Raw genomic sequence first — 14302 nt, 5'->3', positions numbered from 1 at the left:
GTAGCTGGCTGAAGCAAGAAAGCAAAGGGCCTTTCATCCCACTACCCTGCTGCACTGCTCACCCTTGGGCCCTCTCTGATCTCTTACCTCCTGTAAATTTCTTTTCATTTCTGTGATCTCTAGGGCTGGAAGAGGAGGGCAATATGGTGGGAGGGAGCAGTATAAGTTACAAAGGCAAGAGAATGGAGTGCTGAAAAGGCTGCTGACACTGTCCTCTGCTTGAAAAGCTGCTTTGGCATCTCTCAGCTATTTCTTAAGGGCTTCTTGTTCAGTTTGGGGGACACGCCAAGCAGGAGAGAGGTCACATGCTCTTGGCTTAGCTGCAGGGGAGATTTAGTATAGCACTGACTGAGGAGGTAGCTGGCAGCAAGGGTATCACAGAGGGGAGGACCCCCAGCAGATCTTTGAGAACAAGTTGGGTTCAGAGCATCTCGCCCGCAAAACTGTGCCCTTGAGCAAATTCTGAGTGGTGGGAAAAGAAGTCAGCAGGCCAGAGTGCTTTGCAGGGGGCACAGCCTAGCCCTTGAGCTGAGGAATGCCCATCAGCCCTGGCAGCATCTGAAAGCACTGTTGTGGAAATCCAATGCTTAGGAGGCTGCTGTGGTTTCCTAGGACAGGAAGCTAAAGCAGAGAGGCAGCTGCGTCACCTGCCTCTCGGGCCAGGGCGGGAATGGTCTTAACAGACCCCAGGAGCAGCCCAGACACCCCAATAAGGCTGCTCCCACCCTGCCTTCAGAGCACAAATCCACAAGCCCCTTGGGAAGCATCTTCAGACATCACTGAGTGTATTGCGGGTATGCAGCCCACTGCTGGAAGACAACTGTGGGAATTTACCAGGGGAAAAATGCTTTTATCCAGCTGCCTAAAGAAGTGCACAGAAACCTAAGCATCGCAACAGGAACCCTTCATGGGAACTGCTGGGTTTTTATGCACAAAACAGCCTTTTTCCAAACCAGTGGGAGGTTAATGGACAGAGGCACACATGATGGGAGAAGAACAGCTTAATAGGGTGTGCTGGGCCGGGCGACCTGTGCACAAAGGGTGGCTGCACTATATCACACAGGGCTGGGCTTGGTGCCTGCTTTAGAGATGGCTGCTCTGGGCCAGGGCACGAGAGAGCTGAGCAGAACACCCAGCTAAATAACTCCTGTCCCTTCAATGCTTGGCACTACAGCCATGGCCCCAGTGCTCTTGCAGCCTTGCCTAAGGGCGAGAGGATGAACCTGAGAAGTGAACCATCACTTTGAGGGGACTGAGAGCAGAGGCAGTCCAGAAGGAACAGGGAGAGACAGAGGAAGGGGATGTGCTCACCTGGGCATAGTTCTCAGCACGGGTGAGCAGGGGCAGCTCGTAGGCGGTGGAGAAGTGGGTCCGGACCTGCTGCATCTGGCCAAACCGCTCCCGCTTGCGCCATTTCGCTCGCCGGTTCTGAAACCACACCTGGGGAGAGGGTGACAATGGGGCTGTGAAGAGGGGTTCCAGCAGCCCTGGGGAGCCCATTGGCAGGCAGAGCTTCACTGGGTGGGTAGTGTGCATTGCGCAGCAACAGGGCACTGCTCTGCACACAAGCCTCACGGGGGAGCAGTTGTCCTGCTCCCCATCCCAGGGAGGGGCAGGAATCTGGGGCCAGGCTGTAGTCTTAGACTGGGAGCACCTTGGCCAAAAGGCATTGCCCACCTTTTGGCGTCCTGCCTGTCTAGGGACATTCACAGCCTAGTCTCCCACAGCTTGGCTTGTCCTGGGATAACCCATCTTGCTCGTGCCCCTACATTAGTGTTACCTGGGCACTGCCCATGTGGCCCCCGGGTGCTGGGGCTTTTCCCCAAGCCTAAGCCTGGCTATGATGGTGCCATTGGCTTGCATTTCACTTGCATTTCTCAGTCTTATTTTTCTTAACTGTTGAAAAAACCTAAGAAGCCCTTCCCTCCTTAATTGCAGGAAAGGACAAGTGCTCTCTACAGAGTTACATGTCCTTTGCTTTGAACTGAGTTTTCTTTGCAGAGTTTGCAGCTCTCTGCTTCACAGTGCTGCTCAGATCCCTTCAAGGCAGAGGAAAGACCAAAACTCAATTTCTGCTCTTATTTTTACTGGCTTGACATCAGTGTGGATTATTGCACTGTTGTCAGCACCATTGCTCCTGATTTGCATCAGAGCTTGGCCCAGTGTCTTCAAAGCCTCTTGAAGCTTGTGAGTCAGGAAAACACATCAATCAAGAGCCTCTTTGAAGGCACTGAGAGATGCAGGCGATCACCAGGGGCTGGGGTGTGCAGGTCACGCCAGTGCATGAAAGGAGCAGTCCTAGAGCTGCTCAGTTCTGCTTCAAGTTTTACACGGTGACTCGAAGAGGGGGCACCACTAAGGAACAGCTCGGCCCTGCCTGTGCCTGGCCGTGGGACAGCTCTGTTGCTTGGCAGGCAGCTGGGGAAACCAGACACCAGGTGGGAAACTCACATCTTTGGGGGACAGCGGGGTGAACTGTGTTCTTGTCACAGGGTATGGTGGCAGGCAGGCTTTTGAGGGGTGGGTGTATGGTGGCACTTGCAGCCTGTGTCAGTGTAGAGAATTATGTCAGTGTAGAGAGTTATGAGAATTTTCAGTGGGTACAAAAAGCACCAGCAGAAAGGTCTTAATGTTAATCCTAGCTGAGCACACGTTGCACATGAAAAGCGTCCTACTGGAGAAGGTTTGATGCCCCCAGGCATCTGTCTGCTTTTCTTCTACCTCTTCTTGGCACAGCCACTCCAGCCCAGCTGCAGGCCAGTCCCAAGGCTGGCCCAGATCACGCTGCTTTGATCTGCAGATTCAAAGTTAGCGGTGGTGACCCGGTTTCTCCTTGGGCAGAGGAGGCCCTGCTGTGCACAGAGGGTGAAGAGCAGGTAGGGAGCAGAGCACTGGCTGTGCATAAGGTGAACATATGCCAGGCATATGCAGCAGTTCTTCTGCTTGGCAAAGGCACTGGCTGACCTGCCCACAAGCCCAGACTCACACCTGCGCTGTCATGCAGGGGAGCCTGCCTGAGCATCCTGCCCGGGGCACCCACCTGGGAGCGGGGCAGCTAAGCACAGGCTCTGTGGCAGTGTCCAGTTTTGCAGTGCAACCTCCAAAGTCATCAGTGCGGGGTTTGTGCATTCGGCTTCCCTGGGAAAGCAAGGTAGCTGCCCTGCAGGAGCCACTGGGAGGTTTCCTGAGACTGTCCCAGGCAGAACAATGTCTGCAGCACAGGCTTTTGCTCTGTTGCTCTGCATTTATGCATTGGATTTAACTGGCACTGGCAGAGCAAAATGATTTAAACGGGCAGTTCCTGAATTGAAACTCCCACGCAGATGGTGGGCTGGGAAGCTGTGGCAAGCCATCACATTAGTCTGAAAGGAAGAGTGTCTGTAGTCCAAGTGTCGGTGCCGGGAGCACTGCAGATGCTCTGAGGGCTGGCAGTAAGACACTGCTCCAAAATGCTCGCAACAAGTTTTTGACTGCTTTTTAAAGTTCTCTTTTCTCTTCCAGTCCAAACCCTTTTTTGTTGTTCAGTATCCTGCAGTCAGTTTTCTCCAGGCCTTCACAGTGCTCCATGGAATAAAGGGCAGGCAGGGCAATGTATAATGTGAAGATGTCAGCAAAAAACCAACTAATTCTAAGTATTCCCTGTCTTCTTTAAACCTGGAAGCCACTAGCTTTTAAAAAGCAAATCTAAAACCCTACAAAGGTCCATTTTCCTTGAATTGCTTGTCACCTTTCATCAAAAGAGGCTGCAGTGGGATGGTAATGTGACAATGGACGTTGCAGCAGTCAGTGCGGCCTCTCCTCTGGAGTCAGGATACGGTACTTTGTGCAGGGACAAGCAGTCATTGTGGGCTGCGTCTCAGTATTAACAGTTCGGGTGGGAGTGTAGGGTAATGTCATTTATCTGGCTCCTGGAGACAATGCTTTGATAAGCCCTGATGTACCAAACTGGCCCTATAAAAATCTACAGAACAGAAAATGTTTCAGGTCTCCATAAACATTCAGACATATGCTGGTACCTAAATCCATATGCATATACAGCTGACATGCTGTGGGGGTGGGGAGGCCAGGAATGGACTCAGACAAAGAAAACTGGATGGTCCTGCTTACTGTTTGGCTGCTGCTCCCCCAGCACACTGCCAGAGCTGCCAGTCTATCTGCCCCTGCTACCAAGCACAGGGTGCGGGTGGATGTGCTGAGCCAGAACCTCACCCAGGCCCCTCTGGCCATGGCTGGCTGGATCGCATCACTACAATCACCCTTCTTCCAAGTTTAAGAAAAAAGTGAATCCCCTCTCTCCTATCCACTCCAGTGCAGTGGTGGAGGGTGAGGCTGCCCTCTCCATGAGTGATGATGGGCTGGTGGCAGCCACAGGGCTGGATCCAGCCCGGTGCCTCACGCCCTGTACTCAAGATCCCCTTGTGAGGTTGCTGTCCCTAGGCAGATTGACTGCTGCATTTGAGCCTCTTGTGCTCCTGCTCTCCCCTGACAGCCTCACAGTATCCAATCTCCCCGTCCCTGTCCTCTGGCCCCGCTGCCCTTCTCTGTCTTCTCAACCTCCATCTGTCTGTCTGTCTGTTTGCAGGACCCTACCCCTCTGTGAGAGGCCAGGCTGTCTCCCCTCTTCCCAGGGGTGGCCACCAGCCCTTTGCTTTCCAGCCTGCAGGAACAGAGCCAGAATTCATCCTTGAGCGCTGAAACTGGACACCATTTTATCAGTGGCCTGGAATGGGAAATTGGAGCCTGGGATGAGAGAATTGAATAACTTGAGCTTGTTTTCATTTCATGTTTAATTTCCTGCAGGCTTAGCTCAGTCTTTCCGCTCCTTCCACCAGCCTCCCAGGGTTTTATGGGGGAAAAGGGATCAAGATATATTACTTCTTGCTTTGCTTTTCTGTTTTACTTTTCTTTTTTTTTCCAAGGTGGTGATTTTGCTACAGTGGAGTTGGCCATTTTCTTCTCACTTTCAAGCCCCTGCTGCATCACAAGGGCACCACTGAAAACATTTCATTAACAGTCCTAGCTATCGTAAAGCTGGCTCTGAGGGGGGCTGACTGAGGGGTTATAATCCCTTGCTGTGAAGCCTCTGTCCAGCCCTTTCCCTCTGTCCTCTGCTGTAGGACAGGCCAGGAGTCAGAGGCACTCACCATCCAAAAGAGATGAGACGCTGGAGCGTGGGGGGACCACGAGGGGGTGGGCAGGTGCATGCAAGGGAAAGGAGCCATGTGTGAATATACGTCTACCGTGTTTCTCCTGTGACACTGTCTCAGACAGCTGCTGCAGCCCTGGATAGGCTGGAAGAAGCTCAGGCAGTTGCTAGTACTCTGGAGATCTTTCTAGGGCTCTGTAGCCGCAGACATGGAAGAAGAGGAGATATGCATGCTCTGTAGGTTCTACTGTTTACAAAGGCTTGTAGTGTTCGGACTAGGGGCAACGGGCATAAACTGGAGAGGGGCAGATTTAGACTAGACATAAGGAAGAATTTCTTCACTATGGGAGTGGTGAGGCACTGGCACAGGTTGCCCAGGGAAGTTGTGGCTGCCCCATCCCTGGAGGTGTTCAAGGCCAGGTTGGATGGGGCCTTGAGCAGCCTGATCTAGTGGGATGTGTCCCTGCCCATGGCAGAGGTTTTGGAACTGGATGGGGTTTAAGGTCCCTTCCAACGCAAGCTATTCTATGATTTTATGATTCTATATGAAAACAGTATCTGCTGCAGACCCTTGCAGATTTGTTTCTGGGTTCAAGAAGCATGGCCCTGGCTCAGTGACTCTGCCTCTGCACAGGGCTTACACACAGCTCTCATGCAATAAATTATTGGTATTTGGCAACAAAGAGCCAGGTTGTGGGGGTCAGGCAGGGAACACAATGCATTGAGTTGAAGGGGGAATTAGCTTTGATGTTGCCATACACTAGCACTGACAGCTGGAAAGTAAGGTAGGTAGAGGAGTGCAGGAGAGGGGTCAGGCTGCTAAATGCTGTCTCTCCACAGACAGCATAGCCTGCCTGTGCCTGCTGCTGGCATGAGCTTTTCCCCAAGCACTAAGTTCTCTGGCAGCTATTTCATCAATGAAGCACGAGCCTGGGATAGAGATGGAGAAAACTAGAGCCACCACTTGCCTGTCTGGGCTCTGCATCTGCTCCTTCCTGCAGAATGGGAAGCTGGTTGTGCTCCCCAGGAAGCCGAGCCTAGCCAGAAGGGATTACCTCCAGCCAAAAGCTGGTTAAGTCATGGGAGAATCTATCGCATCTCAACCCCTCGTCTTCCTGCCACTCACCTGCTTAGTTCAGTGTTGCAGGCAGCTGAACTTGGCCAACATGGAATTCTCCCAAGACACTTGCTATCCGTTAGAGGATGATGCCTTCCTTGGGAGAGGGACTGCTGAGTCCATGGAGCTGCAGTAGGTGTCTGCCCAGACATCCCATAGCAGACAGAGCCCCTGCCAGCTTGGTGGAGGGTGTCTGTGTACACAATGGCTGTTTGACTTGCAGGAGGACAGCAGTAAGGGGCTCATGGCTTATGTGTGATTTCTGCCCTGTGCCTTGGCCCCTGCTTGTGCCCTTGGTCCTTGCAGTAGGCATCTGCTTCAGCACTGGTCTCCTGGGCTGTTGCCCGATACCTCTTTGGCTGTGAGGTAATGGCCTTCAGAGCAGGGGGAACATGGCGGGGGGTGGGGGGGGATGCGGCAGGGGGCTGCAGAGCAGACCTGCCCAGAAGGGTGGGAGGCCAAAGCTGAGCCTAAACAAGCCCAGAGCTGGAAACAGGCACTAGCGTGATTCACTAAGGCCCTGGCCCTAGAAGTCTCCCTCGTGGGAACTGCAGCTCTCTGCCAACAGCAGAAGAGCCCTGTGACACCCCAGGCCACGTCCCTGTGCCTCCTGGGGACTGCCACTACCATGCCAAGGCGAAGCAGCTCACCAGCTGGCAGCCCCAGCCCCTGGGAACCCACATGAAATACCCAGCACCTGGGGTGACCCTGAGCCTGTCCAGCCAGCACCCACAGCATTCGGCACAGGCCTGCTGGTTCTTGTTCTCCCGTGAGAGAATCTGTATTTCTAGTGACAGCATGGCAGCCCTTCATCACAAGGGTGATGGCAGTGGGGTGCCAGCCCACAGCCTGAGGGATGAGGTCCTTCCTGGCAGTTCTGGGGAAAGGATTGAAATACAAGTGCTTACTCCCACAAGGGCTCTAGCAGCCTGGCAACTTAAACAAGCCCTTCAGCTGCTGTCATCGCCATCCTAAGTGAGGGACACGATCTGGCAGTCATGAAAGGAGAGAGGCAGTTTTCAGATGCCCATGGCAGTGTGCTGCCGGAGCACTTATCTTAGGGCAGGGTGAAACTCCGAGCCTGCACCCTCCCTCTGTCAGATTTCCTTATGGCTGCCCAAGGAGGAGCTTCTGCCCTCAGACGCAGTGATATCCAGAGGTAAATTGGGGGGGAAAAAAACCCCTGAGATCGTGGGTCATATATAAAGAACTTCTGAATTGCATCTGCCTTGGATGCCCTGCTAGTCAGCTGAGCACGCTAGCTGGGGCGTACTAGCCACACACTCTGTCTCAGAGGTGAGCAGGAGGAGCTTGCCACCCTCCAGCACCTCATTCTCATTCCTGAGCAAAAGGAATTTCATGCACTGCGCAGTCAGTAATCTGATGCTGTGCCTGGCCTCCCAGGAGAACTCATCAACACTTGTGATGTGTCCCTGGGAAATGAAGGGCTGCATCCAACGGCAGAAGTAAAGAGCTGACGTTTGTAGTGCTGCCTTCCTCTGCCCACCCCGCAGTGCTCAGCATGCTACGTGCTGGACCAACGGGTATCACACCGCTTTCAGTTGAAATGCAGCTGTGTCTGGCCTGAAGAGAAACAGCTGTGGGGAAGAAGGGCATGCCAGCCCTGCAAACCAATTTAGGCAAGCAGACAAGAAAAATCCTGCAGACAGTTGAAACTGGAAGTAAATGTACAGGCTCGTATGGATTTATGCAAGGATGCTGGCCTAATGGCTTTGACTGATTGCAATAGCTGCTTGTAAACGTTACAGCAGAGGGCAAGCTAGGATGCCTGGGACCTAGGAATCTTCCTGGATAGGAGATACAATCAGGTGCCTCCACATGCCAGCTATTCTCAAAGCCAGTGCAGGCTCTAGGGTTTGTGAGATGATAAATGACTGCAGACAGAAGTCACAGGATTAGCTAGACTGGAGAACGAGAGCCTAAGCTTCAGCAGAGCCGTTGATGGCCATCAAGGTGTAAGCTGCGGATGTCTGCTCTAAGTGATGGTACTCCTTTTCACACATGCTTCTGAACTCTGCTAGGCCTTTGGTTTAACCTTGACTCGGAAGAGCAGCATCCAGAGAATCACTCATTCCTTTAATGTGGAATTTGGCTCTCTGAATTCAGGGGAGCTAGTTTATGGCAGCTGGCACCTGTCCAGTGGAGACAGCAAGACCACAGTGTGGTTATATGACTCTCCTCTTAATGTGGTGGGAGGTCCTTTTCACTCCAGATCTCCAGGCTTTGTGCAGTCTCAGCACATGATTAGCCAAGTGGTCAGCAACAGCAACCTCTCCTCTATCACCACGTGCTCTCTGGTACTGAAGGTCCTGGTCACCTTTGTACCCCCGTCTTTCCAGAAACAACCCACACTGTGGGAAAGTTTGCTCCCACTCAGACTAATGCACCTGCGTCAGCTGCTGAGTCTCCTGAAGAAAGAAGTTTTGTGATAGCCAGGTTTAGGGTGACGGTGAGGCTTACCTGCCTGCTGCCCCACTAGACAAGAGGTGTTTCTGTGAACACTGGACCTCTAGACACCAGCCCAAATAAAGATGCTGACACTACTGTCAGGCATGGACATACTTCCCCGTCCTGTCAGGCATGGACATACTTCCCCGTCCTGTCCCTGCTGGAGAGGTGTGCCAGCTTGTGCCAGTGACTCTAGGTAGGGCTCTGCTGTCTGCAGGCTGTAGTGGAGCTGCAGGGGACCTCAGGCACAGCAAGGGATAACAAAGTTGCAGGGCTCATGGTTTCATTGCCCAGAGAGCAGGGGCTTGTTTGTAGCTCTCCCACCCCTTGTCCAGTCCCAGGTCATCCTGTTACCTGTACACGAGCCTCAGTGAGGTCTGTCCTCATGGCTAGCTGCTCCCTGGCATAGACATCTGGGTAGTGGGTCTTCTGGAAGACCTTCTCCAGCTCCTCTAGCTGGTAACTAGTGAAGGTCGTGCGGTTCCTCCGCTTTTTGCCCTTGTTGCTCTCTGAGTCAGCCTTGTCCATGGGGCTGGGGAGGTCCGTGCTGGCTCTGTCCTGGGGCACTTTCACCCCTGCCTCCTTCACGCTGAGGTAGCTGCTGTCCATTCCTGAAGTGTCAGAGCTTGCCTGCAAATCGGCCTCTCCCAGACTGCTCTCCTTACCTGTTTGGGTGGGAGAGTGGAAAAGGAGGGCAGGTTCGAGCAGGGTGGGAAGGGAGAAAAAGAGAGGGAGAGAGAAGAAAAGAAGTGTAAAGCTTTCAACCAGTTAATTGGTTCACCTAATTAAAGCTAACCATGACGGTTGGACAGCAGTCCCCAGTGCAGGCAGAGAGGCTGACAACACCCTGGGCAGAGGCAGAGGAGGGAGGCAAGGCAAAGGGCTGCCCTGGGTGCAGTAAAGCTGTTGGCATCACCCTTGGAGGGTGTGGAGCTCACAGCTTCAAGATGGCACAGGCACCTGGGTAGGCTGTACCCAAGGAAGCTGTTATGCCAGGGGGCGCTAATCACAGCACACAGGTGCCAGCATAGCCTGGGAAAGGGAGACTGGAGCTCTGCCAGCTCCTCCCAATACACCTCTGGGAGCCAGGTGGAAGGCCAAGCCCAGCATGCTCACACGCACGCGCTCCAACAAGAACTTCTTCACTCGCCACTGTCCACAGCAGAATTGAACTTCACAGGGCACTACATTCCTTGGCCCTGGCCATAAGAATGGTCTCTGAGGACAAAGGGACCAAAACTCAGGCCTCAGAGTATGGTCCCCAGTCACCAGCCCATCCATGCTACTGAATAACACATCGTAGAAAACCAGGGGCTCACAGTAGCCATGCATGGCACTCGGTGGGATCTGTTCTCTGCTCATGCAAGCTCAGGCAACAGTGGTGTGTCATCAGAGGTGTTCCTGACTGACACCACACAGGCACGCCCCCCAGCTTTCTATGGGGACTTGCACTGCATCACCAAAGAGGTGATGAACAGCAGTTACTGCCACAGAAAAGATTGGTATGAGACACCTATGGAAACCCCCCAGCCTCCATGCAGGGCAGAAAGAAATGAGAGGATTTAGACAGCAGCATGGGAGGCTGTTCCTACCTGACTGCCCTGAGCAATTAATAATTAGTGGACCATGACATACAAAAGCAATATGGCAAAGCAGAAGGTGGGTGGCAAAGCAGAAGGTGGATGGCAAAGCAGAACCACTGCAGTGAGCTGGTTCCTCTCTAAGGCTTAGCAACTATGAGTAAAACCATCTTTGAGCTTCTGTAACAGGGTGTATGAATTCTCAGACACAGACAAAGGTGCTGTAATAGAGCATCCTCTCCTGCCTATCTCCTGCTTCCAGTGACAGTGGTATCCCCCTGCCAATATGCTCAGCTCCTAAAGGTCCAGAAAAGAAAAGGTACAGTGGTATTTCCTATCCATGCTCTCCTTGCCAAGCCAAGATCATGGCAACTGTCTAATCTTTCCTTAATTTCACATTAACCTATTTTTAAATGTTCTTAGTGCAGGATCAGCTTTTCTGGTGAGCAGCTCCACCATCTAGTGATGTCCCCACTGGGAGCTTTCCCCCAGCAGTGTCATATTCAGCATAATTAATGCCAGCTCAGGCATCCAAGCCCATGTCTTCGGAAATTCTCATTTTTTTCTCCCTTGTTAGAACATTGTTCCACCTAATTCACCTTATATTTACAGCTTAGACCTTACATGACTGTCTTTGTCATGGCTTCACAGCCAAAAGCCCATGAGTGAGCTTGTGAGAAGGTTGTATGTGTCCTCATCCTTTTCTCGCTCTTGCAGCTGAATGACTGCATTGAGGTGATTGGGCTGAAAACAAGAGGATGAAATGTAGCTATCACCCTTGGACACAAGGGCAAGGAAGGTCGAGGTTTAAGCTTGGTAGGATGAACTAAGAAAGAGATTTGAGGAAAAAAAAACGCGCAGTTAGTACAGAGGAGTCAAAGGCAAACCTGGGATGAAAGCACTGGAGATTCAGGAGCTATCTGCCACTACCACTGCTGTTTTTTCAGATTTATTGCTTTCTCTAATACTGTTCCCTCAGGCGTTTGAGGAGCTCCCTGTAAAGCTCAGCAAAGCCTGCTATTGTCTATATCAACTCCCTTTGATTTGATACTTAGGAACATTTTTGCCAATATTTATGCTCCCTGGGCACCAGGACCAGCATCCAGGCCTGTGACTGCCACACTCTCTCCTCTTCGCACCTGCACCCTCCAGCCAGGGGAACTCCTCTGGCCCTCCTGGGGGATGCAGGTGGACAGACCCATCCAAAATGGGCTGGGACAGCGCCCTCATGCACAACCTGGGTAAATTGTGTGCTACGGCCACAGTAGCTATTATTTTCAAAACTAATTATAGTTCCATTCCAGAAAGTCTGAAGCCATGGACTACCATTTATGAGAATCAGCAGAGTCTGGGTAATAAATAAATGAAAGTATTTCAGGATTTTTTTTCCTCCTTTCTTTCTTTAGTTATTTAGGATGTCAGGAACCTCAGTACATTTTCCCCTGTGCCTTTGTACTTGCTGCCTCCCTATATCTCAGGTCCCCCACGACTCCAGCAGCAACAAAGGCAAGACTTGATGCCTTTCCTTGGGAACTCCTCTACCATTTCTTATCTTCTCAAGCTGCTCAGATTGCTGGGGAAAGGTCTGCACAAACACACACATGCAGAAAAACTCTGGGTCTGTTCTAATTTAATTGACTGTATAGCTCAGACTGCAGCTGAGAGCTGGGCCCAGGGCTTTTAGCAGCAATAGCTATCTCTACTGCAAGCCATCAGCCCTGAGGAGCAAGCGACCATCCTTGCTGCACAAGCAGTGGGTGGCCCTATGCCTGCGTGCTACCAGCCCAGAGCTCTTGCTGGCTCAGCCATGCTGCTGTCACACTCCCGTGCTGCAGCAGACACAGGTTTCTTTACCTCCAGCCCCCATGGGCACTGCCAGTGATAAGCTGTCTCTGTGACAGGGGCAGCAACAATGGGATCAGCAGCATGTGGCAGGGAGCATGGACAGCGGTGTAGGGATGGGATGGCATGCCCTTGGCTCAATACCCCAAGAAATAACTCTGATTCCCTAGGAACAGGCTCCCTGACCTCAAACCAGACATGCTAACTACTAAAGTGAAACAAATTGCATACATCTGCATATGGATATGCACAGACTTCCTGTAACTGGAGATGGCCTCAAAGTTTCAGTGCAAAGTTTGGGGTGTCTGTTTCTAATCAAACCTAGAGAGACCTTGAGCTACATATTTTGACAATCTCCATGACGAAAAGCTGGTGTGAGCATCATTGCACAGTTACAAGCCTGACAAGACTGTTTGGTGCCTCCTCCAGTGCTTATGAGTCCATCCTTGCCCTCATAGCATTAGAAAGAGTATATTTTCTGGCTTCCCATGCTTACCCTCCTCTCCCAGTGCCTTGGCTGCCTGTAAGGCCATTGATGGTTCCAAGAGATTTCTTGAGTGACCCTGTGTCAGTTGCCAATAGGCAGAGGCAGCCCAGGACAGTGGGACACATGGGCCCCAAGCGTCACATTCCTCGTTTGTGAGCAGGAGAGCTGCCTGCTTCCCCAGTTCACCTGCAAGGGATATGTCTTTCCAATCTCACCACGTATGTCCTGGGAACCCCACAGAGGAGGAAAGGAGTGCAAGAGACAGACTGTACTGCACACATGGCCATGCAGTGAGTCCCCTGGACAGCCAGGCATTACATTGCTCTGCTGATGCCTTCCTGGAGAAAATGGCCATTTTAACCATGCCACCACACTATTTAGATTCACGCCTTGTGTCTATTTTGTTCCTAAACTGTGCTGTTTAGGGAGGATAATGAAGTAAAATCTTTGCTATGTACAATCTTATCCATGAAAATTCATTTAGAGCAAAGACAGTCTGGTGCATCTAGATGGCAACGGGGAAAGGGACGATTCAAATACACAGCTTTGGGCCCAACTTGAAATGATAGAGCTGCTTTGTACAGCACAAGCATGACAAGCCACAGCTCCTTCATGATAGACTTCACATAGAGCTTGAGATTGTAGCCCCCATAGCATATGAGACTGTGAGAGAGCTACCTGGCCAGCAAAACTCAGGGACACTGCCAGCATAATGTTGTTTTCCCCTAACTCCATGCAAAGAAGCCTGCAGGATCATGGTATTGCTAACTTACTGCTCTGGCAGCATCTCATGCAGGCTAATACAGTCTTAGAACCCCACGCTATCCCAGCCCTGGGGAGCTCCGGTCATAGCCTGGGACACCTAGGCACCTACCAGCATGCCCACCAGCAGGTGACCTATGTCCAAGGCATGTGGCACAGGCAGCCTGTGGCTGCACCAGGTGGCCTCTCTGCTCCCCCACTATATGATGTAGGGGCCTTTTGACTTACAGGTCAAGCACAGGTGCAGGGTCTTTCTTTACTGCCCATCCCCAGATGCCCATGGCCATTTCATGGTGCCTGTCCCTGCCTATGCAGTCATGGTCTGGCTCTTATTTTCCATAGCAGTGATGCTTTTTCAAAAAAACCCAAAAAAACCAACAAAACAAAACCCCCCCAACCTAAAGCCTCTAGTGCAGATGTTTAAGAAGGCTTTTTAAATCCAGTCCTGGCTCCTAATGCAATTCTCTCAACTCTTCCTTAAATACTAGTGCTAAGATTTTGTCTAGATGGAGTTTAGGAAGTGTATTCTACACTTTTACCAATGACGATTTGCACCACCAGCCCAGCCAGCACACCTCCAGGACTTGGCTGGCCATGGTAACCTTATCCAGTCCTTGTGTACCTGCCTTAACACATGCTGAAGTCATGAGAGGGGCCCAAGACTGTTGGTTAATATTCAAGGACCACCTCCTCTAAGCTCAGCAGTGACACATTCCAACAAAGAGGAAATCAGGCAAAAGTGCCAGGAGGCCTACATGGATGAACAAGGAACTCCTGGACAAACTTAAACACAAAAAGGAAGTCTGCAGAGGGTGGAAGCAAGGGCAAGTAGCCTGGAAGGAATACAGAGAACTTGTCCAAGCAGCCAGGGATCAGGTTAGGAAAGCTAAAGCCCTGAC

General features: G+C 51.7%; 2 protein-coding genes across 4 annotated transcripts in view; one reads left to right on the top strand and one right to left on the bottom strand.

The window, feature by feature from the left end:
• CD82 (CD82 molecule) overlaps nucleotides 1–14302 on the top strand; it is a 346751-nt gene that overhangs the window by 97198 nt on the left and 235251 nt on the right. The window lies entirely within an intron of this gene.
• The window catches only part of ALX4 (ALX homeobox 4), a 42968-nt gene that overhangs the window by 3396 nt on the left and 25270 nt on the right, over nucleotides 1–14302 (bottom strand). For all 3 annotated transcript variants that reach the window (XM_069857911.1, XM_069857913.1, XM_069857912.1), the window contains 2 exons: nucleotides 9087–9397; nucleotides 1312–1440 (listed from right to left, as the gene is read on the bottom strand). In XM_069857911.1, the coding sequence (XP_069714012.1) occupies nucleotides 1312–1440; nucleotides 9087–9397 (440 nt within the window). The remainder of the gene's footprint in view (nucleotides 1–1311; nucleotides 1441–9086; nucleotides 9398–14302) is intronic.

This window comes from Phaenicophaeus curvirostris, chromosome 5 (assembly GCF_032191515.1).
Source record: "Phaenicophaeus curvirostris isolate KB17595 chromosome 5, BPBGC_Pcur_1.0, whole genome shotgun sequence".
In the NCBI taxonomy this organism is placed as follows: Eukaryota; Metazoa; Chordata; class Aves; order Cuculiformes; family Cuculidae; genus Phaenicophaeus; species Phaenicophaeus curvirostris.
The sequence above is the reverse complement of the archived record's forward strand: the minus strand, read 5'-3'. Positions and strand labels throughout refer to the sequence as shown.